The sequence below is a fragment of the Passer domesticus genome, chromosome 21, assembly GCF_036417665.1.
Source record: "Passer domesticus isolate bPasDom1 chromosome 21, bPasDom1.hap1, whole genome shotgun sequence".
NCBI lineage: Eukaryota > Metazoa > Chordata > Aves > Passeriformes > Passeridae > Passer > Passer domesticus.
In genome coordinates this window covers 4,662,393-4,688,970 of record NC_087494.1, presented here as the reverse complement: position 1 = coordinate 4,688,970, position 26,578 = coordinate 4,662,393, and the positions used below count along the sequence as shown (strand labels likewise).

The 26,578-nt window shown below is 52.5% G+C and overlaps 1 protein-coding gene across 2 annotated transcripts in view; it reads right to left on the bottom strand.

Moving 5' to 3' along the window:
- Positions 1–918: 918 nt before the first annotated feature.
- Positions 919–26,578, bottom strand: part of REXO1 (RNA exonuclease 1 homolog) — a 44,936-nt gene continuing 19,276 nt past the window's right edge. For both annotated transcript variants that reach the window (XM_064396273.1, XM_064396272.1), the window contains exons 3-16: positions 25,353–25,454; positions 22,912–23,113; positions 22,074–22,237; positions 19,835–19,972; positions 17,961–18,084; positions 16,774–16,887; positions 14,802–14,939; positions 12,703–12,816; positions 12,039–12,112; positions 8,279–8,389; positions 7,842–7,957; positions 7,523–7,661; positions 4,199–4,319; positions 919–3,245 (exon numbers count right to left, since the gene is read on the bottom strand). In XM_064396273.1, the coding sequence (XP_064252343.1) occupies positions 3,157–3,245; positions 4,199–4,319; positions 7,523–7,661; positions 7,842–7,957; positions 8,279–8,389; positions 12,039–12,112; positions 12,703–12,816; positions 14,802–14,939; positions 16,774–16,887; positions 17,961–18,084; positions 19,835–19,972; positions 22,074–22,237; positions 22,912–23,113; positions 25,353–25,454 (1,746 nt within the window). In that variant the 3' untranslated portion in view covers positions 919–3,156. The remainder of the gene's footprint in view (positions 3,246–4,198; positions 4,320–7,522; positions 7,662–7,841; positions 7,958–8,278; positions 8,390–12,038; positions 12,113–12,702; positions 12,817–14,801; positions 14,940–16,773; positions 16,888–17,960; positions 18,085–19,834; positions 19,973–22,073; positions 22,238–22,911; positions 23,114–25,352; positions 25,455–26,578) is intronic.

The following is a 26,578-nucleotide window of genomic DNA, read 5'->3' as shown; positions in this document are numbered from 1 at the left end:
CCTGAGGGGCCACCCCCAGCCCCCACCAGCAGCAGAATGGGGTCTTGTCCCTGCTGCTGTCACAGAACCATGGAATGCTTTGGGTTGGAAGGGACCCTAAAGCCCATCCAGTGCCAGCCCTGCAGGGACACCTCCCACTGTCCCAGGCTGCTCCCAGCCCTGTCCAGCCTGGCCTTGGGCACTGCCAGGGATCCAGGGGCAGCCACAGCTGCTCTGGGCACACCAAGCCAGGGCCTGCCCACCCTGCCAGGGAACAATTCCTGCCCAATCTCCCATCCAGCCCTGCCCTCTGCCACTGGCAGCCATTCCCTGGCTCCTGTCCCTGCAGGCCTTGTCCCCAGTCCCTCTGCAGCTCTCCTGGAGCCCCTTCAGGCCCTGCCAGGGGCTCTGAGCTCTGCCTGGAGCCTTCTCTTGTCCAGGGGAGCAGCCCCAGCTCTGCCAGCCTGGCTCAGAGCAGAGGGGCTCCAGCCCTGGCAGCATCTCCGTGGCCTCCTCTGGCCTGGCTGCAGCAGCTCCACGTCCTCCTGCTGCTGTTCCAGGGCTGGGGCAGCTCTGCAGGTGGGGTCTGAGCTGAGCACAGGGGCACAGGGGCAGAATCCCCCCCTGCCCTGCTGCCCACGCTGGGGGCTCAGCCCAGCACAGGGGGGGTTTCTGGGGCAGTGCCCATGGCCGGGGCAGGCTGAGCCTCTCACACCCCGAGTCCTTCCCCCCAGGGCTGCTCTCCCCGAGTCCATCCCCAGTCTGTGCTCAGGGCTGGGATGCCCAGACCCAGGTGCAGGACCTTGGATGTGCTGAACCCACTTCTCCAGCTTGGAAAGAATCTCCTGGGAAGCCTTTCCAGCCCCTCCCAGCTCCAGGATGGCTCCAGCCCCCCCTCCACAACCATCTGCAGGCAGAGCAGTCCCAGACTCAGGAATGTGCATCTAGTCAACACTCTTTTATTAAAAACAATTACAAAAAGTTACAGGTTACAATCGTTCTGTACAACCCAACCAAACCTCTGGTGCCGGGGGAGGTGATGGCAGCCCTGGGCCAGGACTGGCTCTGACCACACCCACAGTGTGCCTGGGTATGGTTCCACTCTCCCAGGGACATCCCTTGGCACAGGCAACTCCCCCCCACCCCAAAAGCCTCAGTTTGGGCTGGAGTGGGGAAAGCAAGGGGAGTGAGGGGGTGCATGGCCTGGCAGGATCCCTGCCCCAGGAGTGGGAGGGAGCCAAGCAGCCCCAGAGCAGGCACAGCACGCCTGGCTGTGCCAGGGAAGGCTGGGAAGCAGGGGCTGCCTGCTGAGGAACGGGCAGGAGGCAAGAGCCAGGTCTGAGCCTGCAGGGCTGCTCCAGGGACATTCCACCGCTGCAGCCAGGGGTGAAGAACAATGGGGAATGAACACGGGAAAGAGGCAGGAGCAGGAACAAACCTTCCCTCCACACCTGGAAGCACTGAACTGTCTCCCACAGCCCGGGCAGCACCAGCACTGTTCCCTGCAGGCAGTGGGACACAGGGACAGCACAAGGTGTCCCCAGGCTGCCTGGGGTGGAAGCCCCAAGGCAGGGAAGGAGCAGAGCTGGATGTGGAGCAGTGGGGGAGCTGCATCCCCAAAACCTGGGGTAAGGAACTGGCAGCCAGGGGAAACACAGATGGGCCCACAGCAGCAGGAGCCTGCACAGCCCCACTGCTCCTGGTGGCTCCTGGAGAGCCTGCCAGGGAAGCCACCTCCCTCCAAGGGCAGCACTGGGATGCAGAGAGGTCACCGGGCCCTGTGAGGGGCTGGAGCAGGACATCCCTGTCCTGACCACAGCCCAGCTCCTGCCCCCAGGCTGGGACAGCTCAGCAGGACAAGCAGGGGACACACAGCTGTCCCCAGACCCTGAGCCCAGCAGGGGCACAAAGGAGTGAGCAGGACCTGGCTCTGACAGGAACCAAACCCCAGCAGCTGCTCTGCCCCAGTGTCCCCAGACTGACACAGGCAGCTCTGCAGGACACAGGGACACAGCAGCCACCAAGGGACACAACTCAGCTGCCAGGGAGGGCAAGGGGTCACTGCTCTGGGGTGAAGTGCTCCTTGACCCCAGCTGGCAGACATGGGGTCCATGTCTGTCCCCTCAGCTCTGCTGTCCCCAGCCAGCAGCAGGGGCTGGGCAGAGGGACCCACAGTGCCATCCAGTCACCCCAGTGAGTCACACCCAGCAGCTGCTTTAGTCCAGGTGCCAGACACACAGCTGGGTCCTCTGCAGAACTCCCAACATGTAAACGAGGTGAAATGAAGGGTTTTCCCCTATTGCTTTGTCCTGCACTCTGCTGAGGCCCCCCTGAGCTGCACCCTTCCCTGCACACCCCAAACCTCGTTCCCTGAACACGAGCTCACTGGGGCCTGCTGGAAGCTGAGGGCCAGGGAAGGACCCTTGTCCCACCCTGCAGTGATGGGGTGCAGGCTCTCCCTGGCTCTGGGAGCTGTTTGTCCCTGTCCTGCCTCGTGGCTCCCTGAGGTCTGGGCCAGGTGGGACACTCGTGGTTTCCCCCTCTGCACTGGCTGCAGAACCAGGTGCCAGCCAGCCCTCAGCAAGGACATCACCTGGGGCACAGCAGGTGGCACTTCCCAGATCCCACCTCATTCCTCTCCCTCTTCTGCAGCTCTGCAGTGGGATTGCACCAGGATCTCTTCCCAAGTGCTTGATCCTCAGCTCTGGCTTCCCACACCAGCTACACAATCCACTCACAGCTTCCTGCCCAACCTTCTTCCACCTCCCCCCTCTCCAAACACTGCTTTGGAGTACAGAGGCAATTTAACTTACATTTGGGAAAAACAAAAAAAAGTAAACAATCTACCTTGAACTGAACCAGAAACATCCTTCTGCACATCTCCAACCTACCTCTAACAAACTTCTCCTAGGAACCAAGAAGTTCTGGTTGTGCTACTCCAAACCACCTTGCCAGGCCCAAAAGGCAGTGCTTGGACCACAGAGAATGCCTCAGGTGGAGTCTGAGGATCCGAGAGCCACCACCCGGGCAGGGGGGCTGCACTGTGACTCCAGGAGTCCTGCTGGGATGGCTGGGGAGCAGGAACATGCTGCTGGCAGGGGGGACAGAGTGGCCGTGGGCATTTATTGCACTGCTTCTTCACAGAGGTGCAGGAGGACAGCAGAGACACAACGCAGGTCATCGCTTCACCTTGGCATCCTCTTTGATCTTCCACACCATCAGCTCCATGCAGGCTCTGGCATCCTCACTGGAGTCGTGTCCTTCCACTGGGGACACAAACACAGAGGCAGTGACCCCTCTGCCTGCCCAGCTCAGCTCAGGGAGCCCCAGGCAGAGCCAGCTGCTCCCTGCAGCCCCAGCCACACCTGGGGGCACCCTGAGCCACAGCTGGGGGTTTAAAGAATTCCACAGAATCACAGAATGGTTTGTGGTTTATGGTTTGTTCAAGCTGAGCCAGTGCCACCCCTGCCATGGCAGGGACACCTCCCACTGTCCCAGGCTGCTCCCAGCCCTGTCCAGCCTGGCCTTGGGCACTGCCAGGGATCCAGGGGCAGCCACAGCTGCTCTGGGCACCCCAAGCCAGGGCCTGCCCACCCTGCCAGGGAACAATTCCTGCCCAATCTCCCATCCAGCCCTGCCCTCTGGCACTGGCAGCCATTCCCTGGCTCCTGTCCCTGCAGGCCTTGTCCCCAGTCCCTCTGCAGCTCTCCTGGAGCCCCTTCAGGCCCTACAAGGAGCTTTAAGGAGTTCCCATAGCTTTCTATTCTCCAGGCTGAACACTCCCAATGTTAAACATGTATTTTTTCCACTAAATCCACACTTTTTGCTGGGCTTGAGCCTGACACCATCAGCTATGGAACAGCTGGGAGCTCCCCCAGCAGTGCTCACAGTGTGCTCAGGGAAGACAGGAGGGATCAGGCCCCACTTCCAACAGGAGGTTCCATCCCAGCTGGCTACAGAGGAGGGAGGGCAGGACCTGACCTTGGCAGAGCCACCCTCAGCCTTCCCACAGCACTTCCTTTGTCCCACTCAGCACAGGCAGGGAAGCAGGGAGAGCCCTGCCCTCGGAACGGGGTCACACTGAAATGAGCTGTGGCTGAGGCTTCTTACGCAGCACATTCCCAGCTACCACACACAGAAAACACCAGGGGGAAGAGAACTGGGGCGAGCAAAGGCAGGGCTGAGGAGAGCACAGCAGGAGGAGGGGCCCCAGGCTCACCGTTGTCCTGGATGATGCGTTTGAGGTAGTCGGCCATCAGCGTGCGCAGGGCCCGCTTGTAGGGCAGCCCCAGGCGGTGGGGGAACACGATGGCTGTGTCCACCACAGTGCCGTGGATCAGCTGGGGAGGAGCACAGCAACAGGGTTATTTCCCCACTGCCACAGGGACAGACAGGCACTCCCTGGGAGCAGCCATGCTGCAGCAACCTTCCGGTCACCTCTGGGCTCCGTGACCGCTCTCGGCAGCTTCCGACCCAACCAGTCTGGCAGGAGGCTCTGGCTGCATCCAGGATGAGTCCCCCTGCAGGGTGTGGGCACACAGCATTCCCACTGCTGTGCCAGCCCCACGGCCCTGGAACCTCACATTCAGGGGGTTTCCTGAATCTCAGCAGAGACTGGGGCTGATCCAGCTCGTGTAACTCCAGCAGGACAGGTCAGTCCTTAATGCCCCAGCCTGGAGAAGCTGGAACAGCTCTGGAGCCTTTCCCAATTAAAAACTAAACTGAAGAACCAGCTGACTGCACAACAGCCCCTGTGGGAGCTGTAGCAACCTTTCAGCTGCTTCTCAGTCTAGTGAGTGGCAGCCCTGCCTGTGGCAGAGCACTGGGACTGGGCAATGCTCGTGGTGCCCTCCAACCAAACCATGCTGGGGCTCTAACGTGGGGACACAAGTGGGCAGGATGTGCACACGTGACAAAGCAGGATGTACATCACACTGCTGCTGCACAGCAGGCCTGGCCTTCAGGGTGCAAACCAACCCCAAATCCTCCCATCCACCAGCAGTGACTCAACAGGAAGTTTTTAACCAGCACCAGCTCAGCAAGGGTGGAATGGGACAAGGAAATTCTATCACTGAATCATAGCAGAGTGTTTTTAGTTGGGACTTTTTAAAGGGCTTCTACTCCATCCCTGCCATGGCAGGGACACCTCCCACTGTCCCAGGCTGCTCCCAGCCCTGCCCAGCCTGGCCTTGGGCACTGCCAGGGATCCAGGGGCAGCCACAGCTGCTCTGGGCACCCCAAGCCAGGGCCTGCCCACCCTGCCAGGGAACAATTCCTGCCCAATCTCCCATCCAGCCCTGCCCTCTGGCACTGGCAGCCATTCCCTGGCTCCTGTCCCTGCAGGCCTTGTCCCCAGTCCCTCTGCAGCTCTCCTGGAGCCCCTTCAGGCCCTGCCAGGGGCTCTGAGCTCTGCCTGGAGCCTTCTCTTGTCCAGGGGAGCAGCCCCAGCTCTGCCAGCCTGGCTCAGAGCAGAGGGGCTCCAGCCCTCTAATCCAACAGCTCAGTTAAGAATTGTCACCACGCTGGAGGAACTGAGGATGCTGGAAGGTCAAAGTGCTCCCTGCCCTGCACCAAGGGGGCTGGGGACAGCCAAAAGGCCCCATCTGATAAAGTCCATAATCACAGGGCAGGCTGGCTTTTTTAACATTGATTTCTTCCTCTCAGGCTAAGACAAGATGAATTCTCTGCTGCCATGAACTGCATTCAGTGGGAGCTGAAGGAATGTGGGTGAAGGCAATCCCATGTCCTGAGCACAGGAGTGAAGGGCAGGGCCTAAGAGATAAACCTGTGTCCTGTCCCAACAGGAATGACTCCAACAGGACCCTGATAATCCCCTCTCCTCTCTGCCTCCAGGCACCAGCTCATGTTGCAGAACAACCCGTAACTCCATCAGTAACAGCTCCACAACTGCACTTGAACAGGAACAACCTGCTCCACTCCTCGGAATAGAAACCTGCCAATGTTATGGATAATCTCCCCTGGACTGCACTCAGCCCTGGCACCCTCCCAGACACACTGGTAATTACTTATGTAGATCAGGAAGAGTGAGGAAACAGGATAATAAAGCTTTAAATAAAACTTGAAGTGCCATCAGCACTTGGAAGTTGCCAGAGCCATTAGTGAGATATGGCTTCAGTGCCACAGCCCTGGGCCACTCTGCTGTGACACCCCACGGCTCTGCTGGATGGCTCTGGGCTCCTCCTCTTGGCAGCAGCTGAGGTGCTAAGAGAAAATCAAGCCTCTAAGAGGCCAAGGCAGTCATCTCGAGCTGATCTAACTGGAAATAATGTCTTTCTGATTATGATGAAGCCTCTCCAGGGCTGGGATAAAGGGTGCACGGAGAGGTAAAGTGTTTTACAGGCATTAAAAGCTCCTGCTTCCAACCCAGCCCTGGGAGCTGGCAGCCACAGAGCCTTCAGCAGGAGAGCTGTGGGACAAAGAATGGCTGAGGGAAGTTCTGGCATGTGAGCACAAAGGGCTCCTGCCTGCCACACGCTCTCCTGGTGACCCAGGACAAAGCCCTGGGGCCTCAGTGCAGGACAGATTCCCTGGCAGGACAGCAGAGGTGGCTGAGGGATGGGCACACCAGGCTGCTGAGGGCCAGGCAGGAAACAGGACAGGTCAAAGTAACTTCATCAAAGTAACACCACAGTTCCTGGAAAAGCTGGCACAGAGCAGAGAACAGATCAGGCAGGGGTGAGAGGCAAATTATTTGGGATCAGTCATAGAATCATGGAATGGTTTGCGTTGGAAGAGACCTTAGAGACCATCTTGTTCCACCTTCCACCAGACCAGGCTGCTCAGAGCCCTGTCCAGCTCTGTCACCCTGGGCACCAGCAGCCACTAAAAGCTGAGGTGACACCATGAGTGACAGACATGACCCCACTCCCTGCACTTCCACCACAACCAGCTTCACACAGGCTCAGAGACTGGACAAACCATGGAATCCTGGAATGTTCTGAGTGGGAAGGGACCCTCAGGGGTCACCCAGCCCAGCCCCTGCCCCTGCACAGCCACCCCAACAGCCCCACCCTAAGCAGCCCTGAGAGCTCCTGGAGCTCTGGCAGCCTTGGGGCCGGGACCATTCCCTGGGCAGCCTGGGCAGTGCCAGCACCCTCGGGGGCAGGAGCCTTGCCCTGAGCTCCATGCCAAGCCCTGGCACAGCTCCAGCCCTTCCTGGCCTCCTGGCCCTGGTCATGAGAGTGAAAAGATCAGCCCTTGCCCCCCATGAGGATGCTGAAGACCTCAATGAGTCTCCCCTCAGTCTCCTCTAGGCTGAACAAACCAAGTACCCTCAGCTGCTCCTCATGAGGCCCCTCCAGACCCTTCCCCTCAGCTCCTCCTCACGTCCTCACAGCTCCTCTGGACACTCTCTAATGGGTGCATGGCTTTTTTATATTGTGGTGCCCAAAACACAGGACCTGAGGTGAGGCCACCCTCCTGGTCCTGGGAAATAAACAGTTCCTAAACTTGAAGGAAACACCTTACACCCCCCAGGGTGGGAAAGCACCACAGGGAGATGTGAAATAAGAGCCCAAGTTACCTTTAGTGCAAATAAGTCGCTTTCCAAGCTGTGCCCTATCAGGATGGTGTCTGCACTGAACATGTTCAGTAGGACGGCTTGGACGTCCCGCAGGGTGATGCTCGTGTTCTCCAGGTCCTCTTCTGTCACACCTGAGAACCTGCAGAGCAACAGCACACACGTGGGGGTTCTTCACTTGAAGAAACACCTCAAGGCCCAAAGCCCCTCAGCCCTTAGGGAGTGGAGTTTCAACAAGTGCTGCCAGCCACGCCAAGCTCCTGAGAGAGCACAAAGCTCTGTCCCACCACAGACCCTCCTCAGCTGGTGCTACAGCCCTCACCTGGTGTTGTAATCCACCACCTTGGAGTCAGGCTTGACAAAGGTGTCATACACCACTTTCAGCTCGGAGTTGATCACAGTTACTCTCGTCAGCTCCAGTCCTTGCTTAGTGTAACACTGCAGGAACAGAGCAGATGATGAGAGGCACAGGCCAAAACAGTGTGGGATCTGTGGAGCCCCTCCCCAAGGGCTGCAGCTCCCAAAATGCAGCACATCTGGTGCAGCAAGGCCAGGCAGCAGCACTGCCCAGCGTGGGCCAGCCAGAGCCTGCCAGGGCTGCACAGCCCCCAAGCCAAGCACAGCAATCAATAAGAGCTCATTTACACCTCCAGCACCAATATTCAGAACAGAGAATGAGGTCAGCAAACAGCTTCCCTTCAGCCACTCGTGTCACACCTCAGGCAGCCCCAAAAAGCTTTGTTTTGGCTTTAGACCCACCATTTCACAGTCTAAGGCATAGATCCCAGGGTAGCCATCAGTCGTGGGCAGCTTCTCAAAAGTCTTCACGAAGCCATCCAGGCTCTCCTTGCGCCCATCGTGCACGTGTTGCTGAAAGGAAAAGCCAGGGACAGCTGGTGATCACAGGAACAAGAAGCCAAAGAACCCACTCCCACAAACCTCCACTTCAACAAATGTGGGGTTTTAATAATTTCTTCACGAGGAATAAATTTGGAGAAGTTCACAACCCCAGCAAACGCAGCCATGGGCAGCCCTAATTCCAGTGGCACATCAGGGCTGGTGGCATCCTACTGACAGCACATGGAGCAGAGGGACATCCTGTGTCTGGGGAGAAGGAGCTTTCAGTCTGGAGCAGAATTGGTCAGGAAGGGTCACACTGAGGCCTGACTCTGCTGTAACTCCAGCTCCTGGCTCCAAGACAAGGCCAGGAGCAGGATCCAAGCCCAGACATCCCTGTGTGAGCACGAGCAGCCAGCCAGCTCCAGAGCAACGTGTGCACCCACACACTGCACCCCACACCCACAGGAGCCCAGCCCACCAGCTCTTGAGGCAATAAAGGGCATTTCCAAGCACTCTGCACTGCTCCCAGCTAAAGCTCCAGGGTCAACAAGAGCCAGCAGGAAAACTCAGGGAGTGATTTCACAAGTGGTTTTAGCCAGTGCATGATTGAGCTGCTGTTGCAACACAGGTACTCCCACACTCCTCCACAGCACAGATCCCACTCGTTCTCCTGAAACATTCCTGGCAAGCAGGGCTTCTGAGCTGGAGGAAGTTTAAAGGGGAAGCAGGAACAGGTAACAGAGGGCAAGGCAGAGCTGGGACTGTCCTTTTGCCTGCTGACACAGTTCTAGGTAAAACCAACCTGCACCACACCCAGAGGTGATGCTCTCCCTTCCTTATTCCCCAGTGGAATTGTTGTGTTTACATTTTGTCTGTCCCTAAATCCCCTTGTATTTGTGTACAACCACAGCAACCTGGACACAGCCTCCTTTGCCATGTCCAAAACCATGGAATCACTGAATCCATAAGGCTGGAAAGGACTCCCAAAATCATCAAGTCAACCCCGCAGCCCCACCGTGGTCACCCCTAAACCACATCCCCAAGTGCCACACCCACATGCTTCCTGAACACTCCAGGGATGGTGACTCCACCACTGTCCTGGCCAGCCCCTTCCAGTGCTTTACAAACCTTTCTGTGAAGGAATTTTCCCAATATCCCACCTAAACCTGTCCTGGCCCAGCCTGAGGCTGTTCCCTCTCCTCCTGTCCCTGTTCCCTGGAGCACAGCCCGACCCCCCCTGGCTGTCCCCTCCTGGCAGGAGCTGTGCAGAGCCACAAGGTCCCCCCCTGAGCCCCTTCCCAGCTCCCTCAGCCTCTCCTGGAGCTCCAGACCCTTCCCCAGCTCTGTTCCCTTCTCTGGACACAATCCAGCCCCTCAATGTCCTTCTTGTCCTGAGGGGCCCCAAACTGACCCCAGGATTTGAGGTGGGGCCTCAGCAGTGCCCAGCACAGCACAGAGCTTCCCACTGGTCTCACCCTACAAAGAATGAAACTGTTCTGGTTTGTCCCAGGATTAAAGGCTGGAGAGAGCAGGAATTGAGGTCCTTGTAAAGCTGCCATGTGTGGGCAGAGAGGAAAGCAAAGCAGGATTTGCATACTTTCCTGCACAGGTCACTACTGCAGGTGCAGCCAGAGCACAGGAACTGCACCATTTGAAGTTAATGAGGCAGCAGGGCCAACACTGAGGCCAATCTCCCCCTGGCTCCACAGCAGCACTGCTCAAAGGCCCCATGGGTCACTGCTGCCCTGCTGCAAGGGGCTGCACTCGCCCACTCTGCACCCATGGCATGAACTGCTCTGCTGAGGGAATGGGGAGAGAGCTCAGTGGCCAGGAGACACCAAACACTTCCCCTTGCAGCTTCAGCCTTCCCTCCCTGTGTAACACAACAGAACTGGGCAGTGAAGTGAAAAAAAAAAAAAAAACAAAACCAAAAAACAGAAAACAAAACAAAACAAACAAAAAAACCCCACAAACAAACAAAACAAAAAAACCCCAAAAACAAACAAAGAAAAAAAACACCCCCCCCAAAAACCAAAAACAAACAAACAAACAAAAAACCCAAACAAACAAACAAACAAACAAACCAAACCAAACAAACAAAAAAAACCAGGTATTTTTTATATTAGTTATTTTTGTTGTCCTGAAAATGCCCAATTCCTCCTGGCTGGGAGGAGGGCCGGGAAGTTGCTCCTGTTTTTGAGAGCCAAGGAAGCACAAAGAGCAGCCTCTGCAGGCTCCCTGAGCAGCACAGCTCCCTCCTGCCACCTCCTGCCTAACTGCAGCAAACCCAACTCACTCCACAGCTCAAACACTGCATTTTCCTACCATTGCAGAGGAAAACAATTTAAGTTGCACTTGTTTTAGCCCCTTAAAGGAGGACACTGTTCTTCTAAAGGCTTAAGCAAGGATTTCCACCCTTGTGCTTGAACACACACAAGTTTTTCTAACCAGCTCACTGCTCCAGTTACTGAGAATGGTGTCTCATAACAAATATTTTCTGCTTTCAAAGCCCTTCTTCAACACTGAAGGATTCTGTGCTCCCCAATACTCCAAAAATTTCACTGCATGCTCTGATGCTGAGCAGGCTGTGGATTCAACCTTGAATCTACCAAAGGGTGCTGTGAAAACTGGGGGCTTATAAAAAGGAGGGAGAGGGACTTTTTATACTGGTATGGAGTGACAGGACACAGGGGATGGCTCCCACTGCCAGAGGGCAGGGCTGGATGGGAGATTGGGCAGGAATTGTGAGGGTGGGGAGGTCCTGGCACAGGGTGCCCAGAGGAGTGATAAAAAAATCCTAAATTAATGTAAAGAACAGTAATAACCTGATCCCATCCAATTTGAAAGTGCAGGGCAGGCTTTTATGGTGTAAACAAACAAATTGTAACGAACCTTGAATTTTGCCCAGAATCACCTTCTACCTCTAGCTTTTGGTTCTCCCCTTTGTGGCAGGTGCCAAACATAAAAACTAAAACAAGTGACAAGGAACATGCCCAGAGACCTGAGAGAAAGGCACAAGGCAGACTGGGGATGCTGGGCTGGGACACCAACTCTCCTGCTGCCCAAGGGAAAGAAAAAAGCACCTGTGCAAAGGCACCCAGACAGTGCCCTGCTCTAGCAAACTCCACACCTGAGAAGCTTCTTCATTCTTTTTTTTCTAGTGCTGGGCTCCCTCAAAAGAAGTTTTGTGATATTTTGGAGTTACAACAGGCTCCTTGGGAAGGTTCCTCCCCTCATTACAACCAAGGACAGGCAACAAGCAGAAAACTTGTCAGAAAAGATTTTTCCACCAGGATAAAGTTACCTTAGCATGGGAATCTGGAAAGGAAAAGATGGGAAAAAGGGTTTGGCACACTGTCCCTTAAAAGGAAATCCCTTATTTCTCATTCCTTCTGTGATTCACTGAAGAACATGAGCTTTTCTATGTCCCTCAAGCAGATGAGCTGGGCAGCTCAGGATAAATGGATAAATGAACCCAGCTCACTCCAGACAGTTGAGTGTCAAATACTGGATTTTCCTACCACTGCAAAGCAAAAAAAAAAAAAAGTTGCACTTGTTTTATCCCCTTAAGGGAAGCCACTGTTCTCCCAAAGGCTTAAGCAAGGATTTCCCAGCCACTGCCACTGTGAGCAGAGCACAAATGTCACTGAGAATAAAGAGGTGTTGTTCCATCACTTACTTTAGCAACCTGGCAGCCTGGTGACCCCACAGCTCCGGAGCAGCAGCTGTAGTGAGTTTCCCACCCACCTGGCACTGAAAGAGTAAGAGATGAAGGGTCAAGGAGAAGGCTCTTGTTAACAGGAGACCTGAACTTCAGCTTTCACGTGCACATCCCCTGGATAAGCATGACAAAAATGTGTCAAACATAGGGGGAAAATAACTGTGCATTCACAGGCAGCAGTCCAAAGGGTTTAAGTCTCTGGTACTCAGCCAGACAAACTCCAGAAGCCACTCAGATGCTCTGATGGAAAACCAGAGCCGAGCTCAAACTAGGTTAGTGCCTTGCTGCAAATGAATTCAACCAAGATCAGTGAACTCTCCTGGGAGTGACAGGCCTCTAGTGCTCCCAGTCAGCCTTTTAAAGGGCTGATTCTTTCCAAAAAGCACAGGAAGGTTTTCTCCTTTATTTTTCAGAACAAAGATGACACACCCCTGCTGCAGCCCCAGTGTCACATTCTGAGGACAGCCAAGCCCAGCAGCTCTTTGCGAGGTCATTGCAGTGATAGGCACAAAACTGCCACCACCTGGGAGTGTGGCAAGCCCCAAAATCCAGCTCAAAGCTGAGGGAGAGGCTGTGTTTGGAGCTGGAGCAGGCAGCAGGGCCAATCCCTGGCAGGCTGTACCTCTCTGCTTGCGCAGCCGCCCCCAGTGGTGCACGCACTCCTCCTTGCGGATGCAGCTCCCCGAGGCTGACACCATGTACTCGGTGCCACAGCGACAGCAGATCCTGCACGAGGCTTGGGGACAGGAGAGAAACAACAGCCAGGTCACTGGGAGCAGCCCTCCCTACCCCTCACCTGCTTAACCTGGCCAAAAAAAAGTACATCACCACCACTCCACCCCAAATGCTGTTAAATGATGTTTTCTGTTCAAAAGGATTCCCAATGTTGTTGCAAACTCCTATAAAGGCACAGCAATCCCTCTGAAATCTGCCCCCCCAAACACTTCCCAAACACAAAGACTCTCCAGTGGCTTTGGTGCACATAAGCTGCCCCCAGTTCCAGCAAGGTTTGCTGCATTGTTTTTCCATGCACAGCAAATTACGTTGGAGTCTAACACAGTTATTTTAAGAAACAGGATAAATAAGTCATTCTTTGGACACCAGAGCTAATGAAGCCTGGTTTCCAGGGGATCTGTGCCTTGTCACTTCCAAATGACATTCTACCTCTTCTAGGGCACAGCTTTTCTGTCAGGATTTTCCAGCAGCTAAATGAAGGAGCACTTAGGGCAGGGCCTGGCAGTCTGCAACTGCCCCCTCCTACCACCTCTGCTTTTACTGCCCAAAATGTGGGGAAGGGAGATGCAAAAAGCCACTGGGAAGGAGCTATCATTGTTCTGATCCCCATGCAATTCCATGATCCCACCAAAATTCCATTTTGGTGTGAGCATTCAAGCTGTTAGCACATTCCCAGCTCTGCCCAACTGGTCACAGTGGCAGCACCAGCTTTAGTTAAACAAGGAGAAATTCAAAGATCCTGCAACATCTGCAGGAAACTACAGGAACAAAACCAGGAACATGAGCTCAGGTTCATATAAAGAAGCTGGCTGGTTCCTGGGAAAAAAGGGCTCTCACAAATACAGCACTTGACAGTGTTAATGCAAGAGAGCTTTTGCCCAGGTTGCTTCAGCAACCACAGGACAAATGTAGGCACAAGGTGTTAACATGGATGAGCACTTAACACACTTTACTGAGGTCTCTCCACACAGATGCTCAGGGGAGCATGGCAAAGCACCTCAACAGAAATCACCAGTCTGGGTTTTATCCCTGCTGCAGCACAGGCTGCTTTAGGCAGGGGCTGAGGAGCAGAAATCTCGCCATGAGTTCAGGAAATTCAGAGGAGGACCCATCCTGTCCTGAGGAAACCTGGGGGCTCAAGGCCAGGTTGGATGTGGCTTGGAGCAACCCAGTCTGGTGAAGGTGTTGCAGGGGGTGGAATGAGCTGGGCTTTAAAGTTCCTTCCAATCCAAACTATTTTGTGATTTTATGATCATTTTGTCCAGCTGCACAAAGGACGTTGGGGAACTATTTGGCCCAGCAGTGCCACGAGATCAAATAGAAAACTCTGCAATCCAGAGCAGCACAGCAGGATCCACTCCTAAGCCAGCCTGGCCCAGTGTCAGTCCTTATCCCACCTTAACAGCAGCTCACACAGACAGAGACAGAAAAAATCCTTCCCTAGGAGAGGGGAGGGTCACCAAGTGCAGAACAGGAGCCTCTTTCCAGCCTGCTCAACTGCTGTTCTTTGGCAGCACAGAATGCTGGAATTGCTGAGGTTGGAAAAGACCTTAAAGATCAAGTCCAACCATCAGCACCACCACCATGGTCACCACTAAACCATGTCCCCAAGTCCACATCCACGTATTTTTTCAACATTTATGGGGTGATAACTCCACCACTGCCCTGGGCAGCCTGTTGAATGCTTCACAACCTTTTCCAAGAAGAAATTTTCCCTTATATCCAATCTAAACCTCTCCTGGTGCAACTTGAGGCTGTTTCCTTTCATCCTGTCACTTGTTACCTGGGAATTAGAAATTAGAAACCTCCCTCAGCCCCACAAACGATAAACTCTGGGTCAAAACCAGCATTCTCAGGATGTGAAAGCTGAAGAAACTCTCCATGCAGCAGAGTTCTGCAGCCACACTCCCCATCCCAGCAGGACCAAGGGGCAGCTCCTGCTGTGTCCAGCAAACCCTGCAGAAGGAAAGAGCCAGCAGAGCTTACAGTCAATCACTTTCTTCTCCTCTGCAGTGAAGAGCACAGCCCGTCCAGCCTTCTCGGGGTGAGGCATTGGGTACCCGTTCTCCTTGAGCTGCTCCTCAGTCATCAGGTACTCCTTGAGGCGCCGGTACAGGGCAGCTCCTGCACACAAACACAGAGCTCAGCGCCCTGCACCAAAGCACTGCCTGGTTCTCTGCCTTTGCCAAGTCTCCTGCCTTCACAAACTGAACTTCCCCCACTATTCTGAACTTGCTTCTACTGCCTCAGCTCAGGAGGGATAGGGGAGTAGCTGTTGGGTGGTCATTTTTAATATCTGGCCCAAGTTGATTTTTAAACTCCCTGAACAAGGAGCATTAAGTCTGGGAAGGACAGCTGGAACAGAATTCCTCCAAAAGGCCCATCTTCAGCCTTGCTGTTACTGATACAACCAACCCAACTTGGGTTGAAAAGGACCTTGGAGATCATCCCATTCCACCCCTGCCATGGCAGGGACACCTCCCACTGTCCCAGGCTGCTCCCAGCCCTGCCCAGCCTGGCCTTGGGCACTGCCAGGGATCCAGGGGCAGCCACAGCTGCTCTGGGCACCCCAAGCCAGGGCCTGCCCACCCTGCCAGGGAACAATTCCTGCCCAATATCCCATCTATCCCTGCCCTCTGGCAGTGGGAGGCCATTCCCCCTTGTCCTGTCTCTAAACATGAGACTTCTCCCATTTCAGTGTTTAAATGCAACAGCTGATAATTGGTAACACAGCCCTCAAATACCCCTCAAAGGCCACCCACAGCTCCCTAAAAACTTCATTATCAGAAGTTTCTTCCTGCTACTGATTTCAGGCTGCTTGTTTCATTTCACAGAATAATTATAACTTCTTTCTCTCTGCTCAATATCTCCTTTGGCTGCTGCATTAAACCCTTCCAATATTCCTGGGTGCCCTTTGATGTTGCTTAGCTGAGCTATATTGGCCCTTTTAAGCTTTCTCAATGTCAATTCCTTCTGCTCCATGGCCTCCCTGGCTCTTCTCTGATCTCCTCCACAATTTGCCTACATCTCTTGGCAACCAAAATACCCATAACTGATTTGAGCCCACATGAAAAATGCTCGTGGCACAACCCTTTGGCTACGATACGACCTTACTGTGACATTGGTGAAAGTGAAACTGAGCCCTGCAGAGATGGAGATTTTTAAGTTTGCCTTTAATCTGACAGGCACATTGTAAAGAACAGCTTCAGGGCAAGAAAGTTGAAGTAAAATAATGCCCAAAGCACAAGAGGCAGCTCTGAATGGTTATTGATGCTCCATCAAAGCCAGCCAGGCTGCAGCAGTGACCTCAGAGCCCCAGCGAGGACAGAAGGAGGGCACTGGTCAGTGGTGTCACCATCCCCCAAGGGACTCTGCAGCCCTGTGATGCAGCCAGAGAACTGAGAAATCCCAGCACTTCAGGTCATAAAATCCTGAGTGGGAAGGGACTCACAGGGATCACCAACAGCCCCACCCTGAGCAGCCCTGGCAGCGCTGTCCAAACGCTCCTGGAGCTCTGGCAGCCTTGGGGCCGGGACCATTCCCTGGGCAGCCTGGGCAGTGCCAGCACCCTCGGGGCCAAGAGCCTTGCCCTGAGCTCCATGCCAAGCCCTGCCACAGCTCCAGCCCTTCGTGGCCTCCTGGCCCTGTCCCAGAGCAGAGCTCAGCCCCTGCCCCTCTGCCTGCCCTGGGCAGGAGCTGCAGCCCCCAGGAGCCTCCCCTCAGTCTCCTGTGCTCCAGCTGAACGAGCCAAGGGCCCTCAGCCGCTCCTCAGAGCCTTCCCCAGCTCCGTGTCCCTCCTCTGGGCACTCTCAACAGCTTTGGATCCTTCTGCCAGTGTGGTGGCTAAAGTGCCCCCACAACTCGAGGTGAATGCACCAGCCTGATCCTCACCCCCCAGTCAGTGTCACAGCTCAGCTCCCCCCTCACGAGTGACAGCCCAGCAGGGGCAGGGTCTGACCTGTCAGATCCTCGGCTCTCAGGCTCCCTGAGCGGTTCAGAGTGAAGCTGGTCTTGGCAGCAAGCTTCCCTCCCAGCACAGCCTCGTGGGACACCACCTTCTTGTTACTTGTCTCTGCAAGGAGAAGGGAACAGCACAGGGGGACAGAGATCAGGTACAGAGCAGGTGACTCCAGTCCTGGTTTGGGACACTGCATATGGGCAAGAGGAGGACTGTGTTTATTCTCTTTAGCTCTTGTTTTGCTCCAGAAATGGATTCTTTGTGCCACATGCTGGCCCAGCAGTTCCATTCCAGCACCACAGAGAGTATTCTGTTCACACTGCCAGCCCACAGCCATTTTAAGGGCAGCAAAGACACTTTTCCAGTTCTGCTAGAAACTTGTAGCTCTCCCTGCTCACTCTGCACAGCAAGCCCTCCAACTGACCAAAAGCAAGAGAGGAGCCAGCACAGAAACAACTTGACCCCTTCATGTGCTGTGTGAGGGCACCACGCACCCCCAGGAAGCAGCTTGGATTCTGGGGCCCTGCAGACCAACCTCCCACGCAGGATCCTTCAGCTTCTTTCAGAAAAGAGCTTCAGAGCTCCAGAATATGCTCAACACATCAGACAATGGCAGAGAGGGGCTTTTTACTAATCATTAACTGGCAGCCCTCTCCTAAAGGCCAGCCTCCAAGTTCAGCTGCTCTGCCTAATGGCCAGGAACGTAATGAAGACAGAGGGGAGAAAAGGGAAGAGACCAAAGAAAAAAAAATTCACAAGAACAGCACAAATTGATTGTTTAATGTACCCTCTCGAGAGCCAATAATGAAATGTCTTAACCCTCTTCGTTTCTCTCTTGAAGCTTAATGTGTGTAACAGATTTCTGTGGTGATGGACGAGTCTATCACTTTGAAGGCATCATGTGAAAGTTACTCCATTAGCAGGGCTTTTCATTTGAAAGAACTTGTGCTAAAAAAACCCCTCCACCCGTGTGGCATTATCTCCATTTAGGCTGAGAAAGCCAACAAAGCATTGCAGGACCTGCCTCTTGAAGGCCCATTAAGGCTTGCCAGGCTATAAAAAGCTAAACTGGAGCTGTTTGCCTCTCAGCATAATGCTGCTGAGAAATGGGCTCTGGCTTTTCAAACAAGTTTCTCTCTGTGGTTTGCAATCCCAGCAGGGCTCCAGCTCAGCTGCAAGGTACCTACTGTTGGTGCTGGCTGGGGAGTTGGGCACGAGGCTGCGGAGCTTCTTCAGGGTGTTCACGGCCACGTTCAGGTAGATGTTGCGACTGGTGCTGCGCTCGTAGGCCACCTTCTCCTCTGCCAGGGCCTGGGAACAGCACAAGTCATCACCACACACTCTTCCACTGTTCACAGAACCCCAGAATGGTTTGGGTGGGGAGGAACCTCTAAGATCACTTTTTTCCACCTTCCACTATCCCAGGTTGTTCCAAGCCCCATCCAGCCTAGCCTTGAACACTTCCAGGATAGGGCAGGCACAGCTCCCATGGCTTTGGGAGAAAAGAAATGTTTGGCTCTTAAATACAGACTCCAAGTAGTGATGCCTCAGGTTTGAGCTTTTCTATTTTCAGATTCTGTGCTGCTTTAGTGTGTGGGTCTGGGTTCATATCAGGGATGGTGAGCTCTGTGCACAGAGCAGGGAGACAAAACAATTCCTGCTCTAGCTGGGGACCAAGGACAAAGGATCCAAATCTCAGCCCAAGAGCACAAACAACGTGGGATAAATAGAGAAAAACAAGAAGGATGGGACTGCATGGGCTGGGGCTGGAATTGGACAATTAACCCCAATATGCAAATGGAGCAGAACTTATAAATAAGTGAGAGACCCTGTGAGCTATCGTGCATTTTGTGACCATTTTGGTTCATCTTGGGTGCAGCCCTGGCTGGGCTCTTGTGCTGCCCAAGGTGGATCCACTGAGGCCTCCTAAGAAATCCCTGCTTTATTCTTTACCTCTGCCTGGCCTCTGTTCTAGGTCAGCCTACACTATCAGCAGAGATTTTAAAAAAAAATTGCCTGACAAGGAATTGAGTAATAAAGCAGAATATGGCACCAACATGTACTTGCTCAGGTAAGAAAGAGGAAAATAAATAATTTTATTTTAAACAAAGTGCTGCGAAAATCACTTTCATGTGAAACTTTCCTGAAGAGATGAATAAAACTTTCCTACTTAGCAAAAAAAAAAAAAAATCTCAAACTTTAATGTATTTTAAATTGGTATCATCCCTTCTCTTTCCCCCAGTATAAAGTCTGCTGCCACCTTGACTTAAGCTATGCTTTCACCAAGTAATTCTTGATTCTTGTTCTTAGAACTGCCTGGGCAAGGCAGCTTTCCCCACTCTGGTGCAGTGAAGAATCTTAACTGGTAAGAAAAGGAGGTTTGGCAAATGGTGACTCCTTGGGAAGGTGGAATCCCACAAAAGAAATCCTCGTGGTGTCTGCTTGGTTTTGGAACACACCACACAATGCCCCACATTCACCCAACTAACAGCCAAGCTTTTCCAAGAAAATGAATTACTCTCTCCACCCTGCTTCTGGAAGTCCTACTATATTGTGCTTGCTGCTAGAAGGCTCCTTAAAGTCTCCTTAACAGCCTTGAGAAGCACCAAGGAATCAATTCCCAGCCAAACACATCTATCCCAAATCCACACTTTGATTCCAGGAGGTGTTTCTGGCTGCACCAGAGCAGATCTTTGAGCACCATGCACATTCCTCTGCAGTCTCTCCTGGGGTTATTAAAGGGCTCAGGCAAGCTTTCCACTGAAGGGACAGATGGGATTTCCTCCTGGAAGCCCCACTGCAATGACCCTTGCTGTTGCCTAGTCTGGTAATATTTAATGCCAGTTTCCTCAGTTGTGGATAGTGGAGTCTTCAGGGAATCAGGGACTGGTTTGGCTTGGAAGGAACCTTAAGATCATCAAGCTCCCACCCCCAAGTTTCTGCAAGCATAAATGCAATTCAGTTTTCTGGATCTGCTACCATTTTAGAAGGTGTTGGCCAAGGCAGAGGATGCCATTCCCTGCTGCAAACATTACTCCTGAGAAGAGGGATCTGTACAGACCTTGTCGAAGGCTTCCTGGGAGGAGGAGCAGAATTTCAGGCACTCATCAATGAAGAGATTGAGATACCTCTGACGAATGTTGGTTGGGACTTTAGCACCAAATTCTGTGGGAATAACAGGCCTCTGTAAAGTGGTGCTCTGGAGGTGAGACAGAGAGAAAGAGGCTGGTCAGGCTCCAGGAGGTTGCTCTGAGGCTCTCCCATTTCCTGTTATTAATCATGGGGTGACTTCCTTTTTGAAAATCTGCCCAAAGCCAAACTTAACACGCAGCACTTTTGGTACTAAAAATACCACTTGAGGCTTCACCACCTTCAGAGCTCTAAGTCCTTTAGAAAACAGCTGCATTTCACTCTGAAGTCAGCCAGGAGCCAAGGACTCCAGTGGCATTAGTCACACACAGCATTCCAGAGCAGGGCATGCTGACATTTCCAGTGAGAGGTCCAAGGTTAGGATGGCACCAAGCACCACTGGAGCCATGGACACACAGCACCAGTTCTGGGCACCACAGACAGGTTTGGTTCTCTGGCTCTGAAGAGAGAGAACAGGAGGCCCCTCCTGCCAGGCTGGCAGACACTTAACCCACCTCCTGGGGCATTCCTGCAAATTGACTACATTGGGTTTTGGTTTTTTTTCCTTTTTTAATGGCAATCATGATGTTCCTAAAAGGATTTACCCCTTCAATTTAATGGTAAGTTCTTCAAAAGCTGCATGTTGGACTGAGCTATGACCCACCACTGCAGCTTTCCATTCCACACCAGTTTATCCCCCACATCACAGCACACTTGCCTCCTTTTCAGAGAGGAAAATGTTCATTCATCTCTAAAACACCCAATTGTTTTGTCAGTTGTTCTCCATCCCACCCAAGAGATATCCATAAACCAAGCCATCTGCTGCAATCTGGAATAAAAACAGCTCTGTGGAAGATGTGAGCTTGTTCCAAGGGGAGCAACTGGTCTGGTACTATCTCAATGGGAAAAGTGCTCATTTTCCCCAGCAGACTCTCACCTTGCTGCCCTGTTCAAGGGGATTTGCTCTTTTTCATTAAATGTATAAATTCTCAACTTCTAATATTATACCCTTAAGCACCTCTGTAACTCTGCTAAATATTGTATCCTTTCAGTTATTTTCTCTTATTTTTAATCAGCTTCAAGTTCTGCGTTACTATGGTGGCAGTTTGGGTGGGAAAGGAAAAAAAAATTACTTTTCACTCTTCTAGAAATAATCAGAGCAAGTTATGACAGATCTTGACACAAGCCATCATCAATAAAGGGATCTTTAATCAAGTCCTGGCACTAACCAGTTCTGCCATCCACTCCAGCAAACAGCTCCTTATGCCATCCCCAGGCTGCTCCAGCAGGAATTCTGCTCTCAATTAATAAGTAACAGCTTCCCAGTGCTCATGGAAAGGAGGGACTTCATAGAATCCCTTAAGAAACTTAATGGTTTGGGTTGGAAAGGCCTTTAAAAATCATCCCATTCTCATTCCCTGCCATGGCAGGGACACCTCCCACTGTCCCAGGCTGCTCCCAGCCCTGTCCAGCCTGGCCTTGGGCACTGCCAGGGATCCAGGGGCAGCCACAGCTGCTCTGGGCACCCCAAGCCAGGGCCTGCCCACCCTCCCAGGGAACAATTCCTGCCCAATCTCCCATCCAGCCCTGCCCTCTGCCACTGGCAGCCATTCCCTGTGTCCTGTCACTTTGCTTAGGAACTCACAGGAAATGTACCCAAAGGCTGGGCAGAGATCCCTGGGGGTAAAGAGAAACAAAACAAAAGCAGCTAACAAAGACAAAATAGACTTTTCCTTAAACACCAGCAGCAGCATGAAGTTCAGTGCTCATATTTTATATCTAGGTCACAGAGGGACATTATTCACAACCACCAGTGTGGCCCACAGAGCCCAGGAAGGCCATGAATCCATCCCTGGCTTTTGAGCACAGGAGGTTCCAAGCCCCAAACACACCCAGGCCAGTCAGCACAAGAGAAGGCTCAAATTAGAGACAAGTGATCAATTTTCACAGAGATCAGAGCAGCATTTAAGTATTGCTACCTTTTTAAGCTCCTACCCCTTGAGTGTTTAATTTTTTATACAATGCTATCTAGGAAAACCACAGGAAGAAACAAACCCACTCAATCAACATAATCAAAACACCACTCTCAGGGAGTGCTAAGTTTGGAACAGCAGGATCAAACATTCCACCCTCCCTGGGGAATGACAAGAAATAATTCAAATTGCCCTTACCTGTAAGGAGGGAACGTGTGCTACCCTTTTGGGCACGATGGTGCTGGTGGTCTTGGAAGCCATCCCAGCCAAGGTGCAAGGCTTCAGAGGAGGGGTGGGGGCTTCAGAGTCATTGGAAGGTGTGACACTCCTGCCACCAACAGCCGCCTTACTGCTCCCGAGGCCTGCAGGGAACACAAAACACTCAGGTGCAAATCCTGCCACTGGGCTTCAGGCTGCCAGAAAGAACTCACTATCAAAGGCCAGTACTGCAAGCTGTGATTTTCTCAAGTCCAGGTCTCCAAAGGGATACAAATTGGGCAATTTTACCACCTTGCAGGCAAGGATGAAGAAATCTTCTGCCAGGAAACGTGTCTCATTTGGGTTTGTTTTGGGGTGACTGAGTCAGCAGAGTTTAAAGAGGTAACTCTGTCAGCTGGAGGCACTGACACCCCACACGTCAGCTCTGAGTCCTTCCACTACAAAGGCACAGCAATGAGCCTTCATTAGCACTTCCCTCCTGCTCCTGCCAGCTCCAGGCTTAAACGGAAGAGGGAATGAAGAGCAAACACAATCCAAGGAAGAAACAGAAAAAGGAGAGGCTGAAGTGAGGGAGGCTGGGCACGACACATCAGGCTGTACAAGTCTGACCTGCTGCTTTTCACAACAGGGTGGGATTTCTCAGGGACAGACCTTCCACTGGACACTACCAGCAAAGATTCAAGTCATGGCCAGTCCTACACAACCCCTGACAGTTTCACACGTGCTCAGGAGAAATGTAAACACACAGTAGAGCCTTTGACCAGAGGGAGGACAGGACAGGACAGGACAGTGACCCCAGATCCCACCGCTGGCTTACTTTGCTTGGCTGCTGCAGTGAGGGCTGCATTTGGCACGTGAGCAATCCTCCTCTTTTCTCCTGGCAAACAGAGAGAGGTCTTTTGAACAGCCCCAACCAGCTGTGCTGCCTGCTGCTGAGCCAGCTGGATCCTCTGGTAACACACCTCCTGGGCCGTGGGGGGACGGTAGGGCCGCACCACCGGCTTGCTCGGGGCCTCTGCCTGCAGACAAACAGCGTTTAGGGCCAGCAGCCCCTGCTCCATCCACACCCCTGCCTCCCACTCACCACAGAAAGGACTCTTCTCCTCAACCCCTCTGTCAGCAAGTACAGGGTATTGAGAGGACAAGATCCCAAGTGGCTTCCAGAATGAAATAATTAAAGAGTCATCCTTCAACAAACACGGCATTAATGATTCACGCCTCCCAGCTCACTGGCACGTTCCTCAGTGGGCAGGTGGTATTCATGAGCTGCTTTTAGTGGCTGTGCCCAGCCCAGTCCTGGGCTCTAGCAACACCCTCAGCCTTGCCCTAGCACACAGACCTAGCCCTGTGCTGCCTACTTTGCTTTCCACTGCAACAAAAAAGTGTCACCAATTCTCCACTCCTCTTTGGCACATGACACTGAGCTCCACTGCTCCCTCCCTGAGGACACCTGCATCCACCTCTGCACCACAGCACCTCTCTGCAGCCCTGGAACTGCTTAAAAGGCTCACAGAGAAGTATTTATGGCATCAGAGCATTACATAAACTGATTTTCTGAATTTCAAACAGGCTCAGTCCCTGCCCACTTCTGGAGGCACCTCAGTGCCTCGGCCGTTACAGCACAAACAGGTTCCACACGAGCTTCCTTTGATGGCCAAATTTAGGTTTGCAGGAAAAGTGCCAGAAATTATGTCAGCAAAGAGAGAAGTTTCCTAGCAGCAGAAGTGCAAGAGAAGCAGCAGTAGTACAAACTTCTCCCTCTACTTAACAGCCTTTGAAATGTGAGGAGTGTGACCCAGTCTAACACCTGGGGGCAAGCTGGCACCTCCTGCATTCCCGGCCTCTGATGCTAACAGCAGCTTCTGGATACCAAACTGGGTGCAGTCAGACATTAAATTGTAATTACAGACTTCCAAGCAGGACAGGCCACTCATTTTCTGCCTCACCTGCAATTCCTTTGGCCCCCATTTCCCCTGGCAACCAACCCTGAACTCAGCTCCCTCCCCTTCTCCTGCTCAGTCCCTGAGCCATAAATCATGAGCAAGACTGAGCAAATATTCCACTTGGAGAGACACAGCAAAGCACATTCTGAGGTGAAAAGTGGCAGCTGAGGTGTTACCTCCTGGGCAGAGCTGGGAGCTGCTCTGAGCTGAGATCCTGCAGGGAATGCAGGTCCTGGAGCTGCCCTGGCAGCTGAGCACACCCCATCAGCTCTGTTTGCCCAAGCAAAGGCTCTGCTGGGGCTCCCATCTTTGGAAAGCATTTTGGGATCAGCTGTCACATTAAGAAAACATATTTGAAGGTTTGTACATGTCTAAAAGGTGCCTCTTTGCAATAAATATTTGAGTTAATGAATTTCCAAGCCATTTGCTTCAGTCTCTTATCTCTTCATTTTGGAAGAAAGGGCCCTTATCAAACCAGATGAACTGGCTGGAGATATGTAGTTAAATAAAACCCATTGTACTGACCCCAGGGCTTCAAATTATTAAAGGCAAAAAAACCCTTCCTAGGCAGAGAGGAAAGGCAGAACAATTAATTTGGACTACCCAGCTCAAATTAGTGCACAAGCCTCCATTCTTATCCTGCTGCAACATAAAACTAATCTGTGATCAGCACCTGGAGGGAAACACATTAAACCCTCAGAGAAAACAAGAATTAAAATCCCAGGGAGAAAGGAATAAAAAAATCAGAATTTTTTGCTTCTTCTTTGCTTTTTTTTTGTTTGTTTGTTTTAATTCTCTGTATTTGTACAATTGGGAAAGAAGAGTATCTAAACAAATACTGCAGAGATCTTGGCTGATTCAGAACAGATGTAAGGTAACAGTTTTAAACATCTGACCAAATTCCTGAAGTATCTTTTAGATCCACAAGGCACAGAAAAATACCAGCAGACACAGAGTGACATTGTGTCCAGTTAATTTTTACTGAAATCTCTAAATTAAGCTACACTGGAGAAAAATGAACACCCCAAACCTATCCCAAAGGGTTACAAAGAACACAATATGCTCACTCTTCCCAGCCTACTCTTGGTTTTAGGAAGGTTTATTGAGAGCTTTGCTGCCACTTTTTACAGATCCTAAACATGGGAGTTTTTTGAGGAATTGGAAAGAGAGGAAATACAACTGCCATAGACTGATTCCAGCACAAACAGCTCTCACACTGCTGCCTGGCCCTGGGAGTGCAGCCTTTTCCAGGGTCAGGACACAAAACCCTCACTTGGAACAGCCTAAACTAATCTGCTTCTAAATCTGCACTTACATTTCCTTGTTTGACAAGATGAGAGATCCTTCTTTTTTGGCCAGGAAACAAGGTAGTTAAATTATCTTCTGTCTTTTCTTCATTTGTTTCTTCTTTGGATGGCTGGAAAACAAAAAAACAGAAGAGACTTGAAGATCCCTCACATGCGGGAGGTGTGGAAAGTCTCCTTTTGGGTTAACCCAGCAGAGGACAGGTGAGAACACGTGGCCAGCTCCTAGGCCAGTGACAAGAACCTTGTTGTGAGCCCAGGAGCCACCAAGGAAGCCAAGGAACAGCAGCAGGACATTCCCACCCCAGCAGCTCCAAGAGCTGGCATGGGGCAGATCAGCCTTACCAGGAGCCTTGAACAGCCCTCCCCTGCCAGCCACTCACACACCTCACCTCCCATGGCATTTTCAGACTCCAGGGGGTTTGGGGTGGGCTGGTTTTTTAAGAAGGTGCGAACTGACTCATTCTGCCCTGGGCAAGTGCTGACACGTGCTCAACACCAAACCACGGTGCCCTCACCCCACATTTAGGGAAACATTTGCTGCAGGTTCAGCCACAGCTGTCACTGCAGGAAGACTCTGGTGACACAGTCCAGGACACATCCAGAAACTCAGCAGGAGGCAGAAGCACCTCTCCAGCCAAAACTACTCCAAACTGACACCTCAGACCTGCTTCTGGGCAAGGAGAACCACTTGGAAATCTGCTTGAAATTGGAATCAGTTGTTAATTGATACAAAACACTTCACAAGTTTCTTTCTCAAAACTCCAGCTGCTCTCCAGACAATCTTGTTTTCAGTTTCTCAAAACAACTCCTGGCAAAACTCTGACATGAGCCTGACAATCTCTGAAATTCAGCAACAGAGCCAAGGTTGGACTTAGGGATGAGCTCAGGCACCACCTGGGACAAGCCTGTGTTCATCACCACAAGGGATGAGCACCTCACCCTGAATCCCTCGGCTCCCCAGGAACCCCAGAGTCTGCTCATTCACTCACACCCATAATAAACTCCCACAAAGCAATTCTCCCAGGCAGAAAAGCACTGCACTGCCCACATGCAGCTCCTGCAATCACAGAATCCTGGAGTATCCTGAGCTGTTAGAGACCCTCAGGGATGCTCAGGGCAGCCCCTGTCCCTGCACAGCCACCCCAACAGCCCCACCCTGAGCAGCCCTGAGAGCTCCTGGAGCTCTGGCAGCCTTGGGGCCGGGACCATTCCCTGGGCAGCCTGGGCAGTGCCA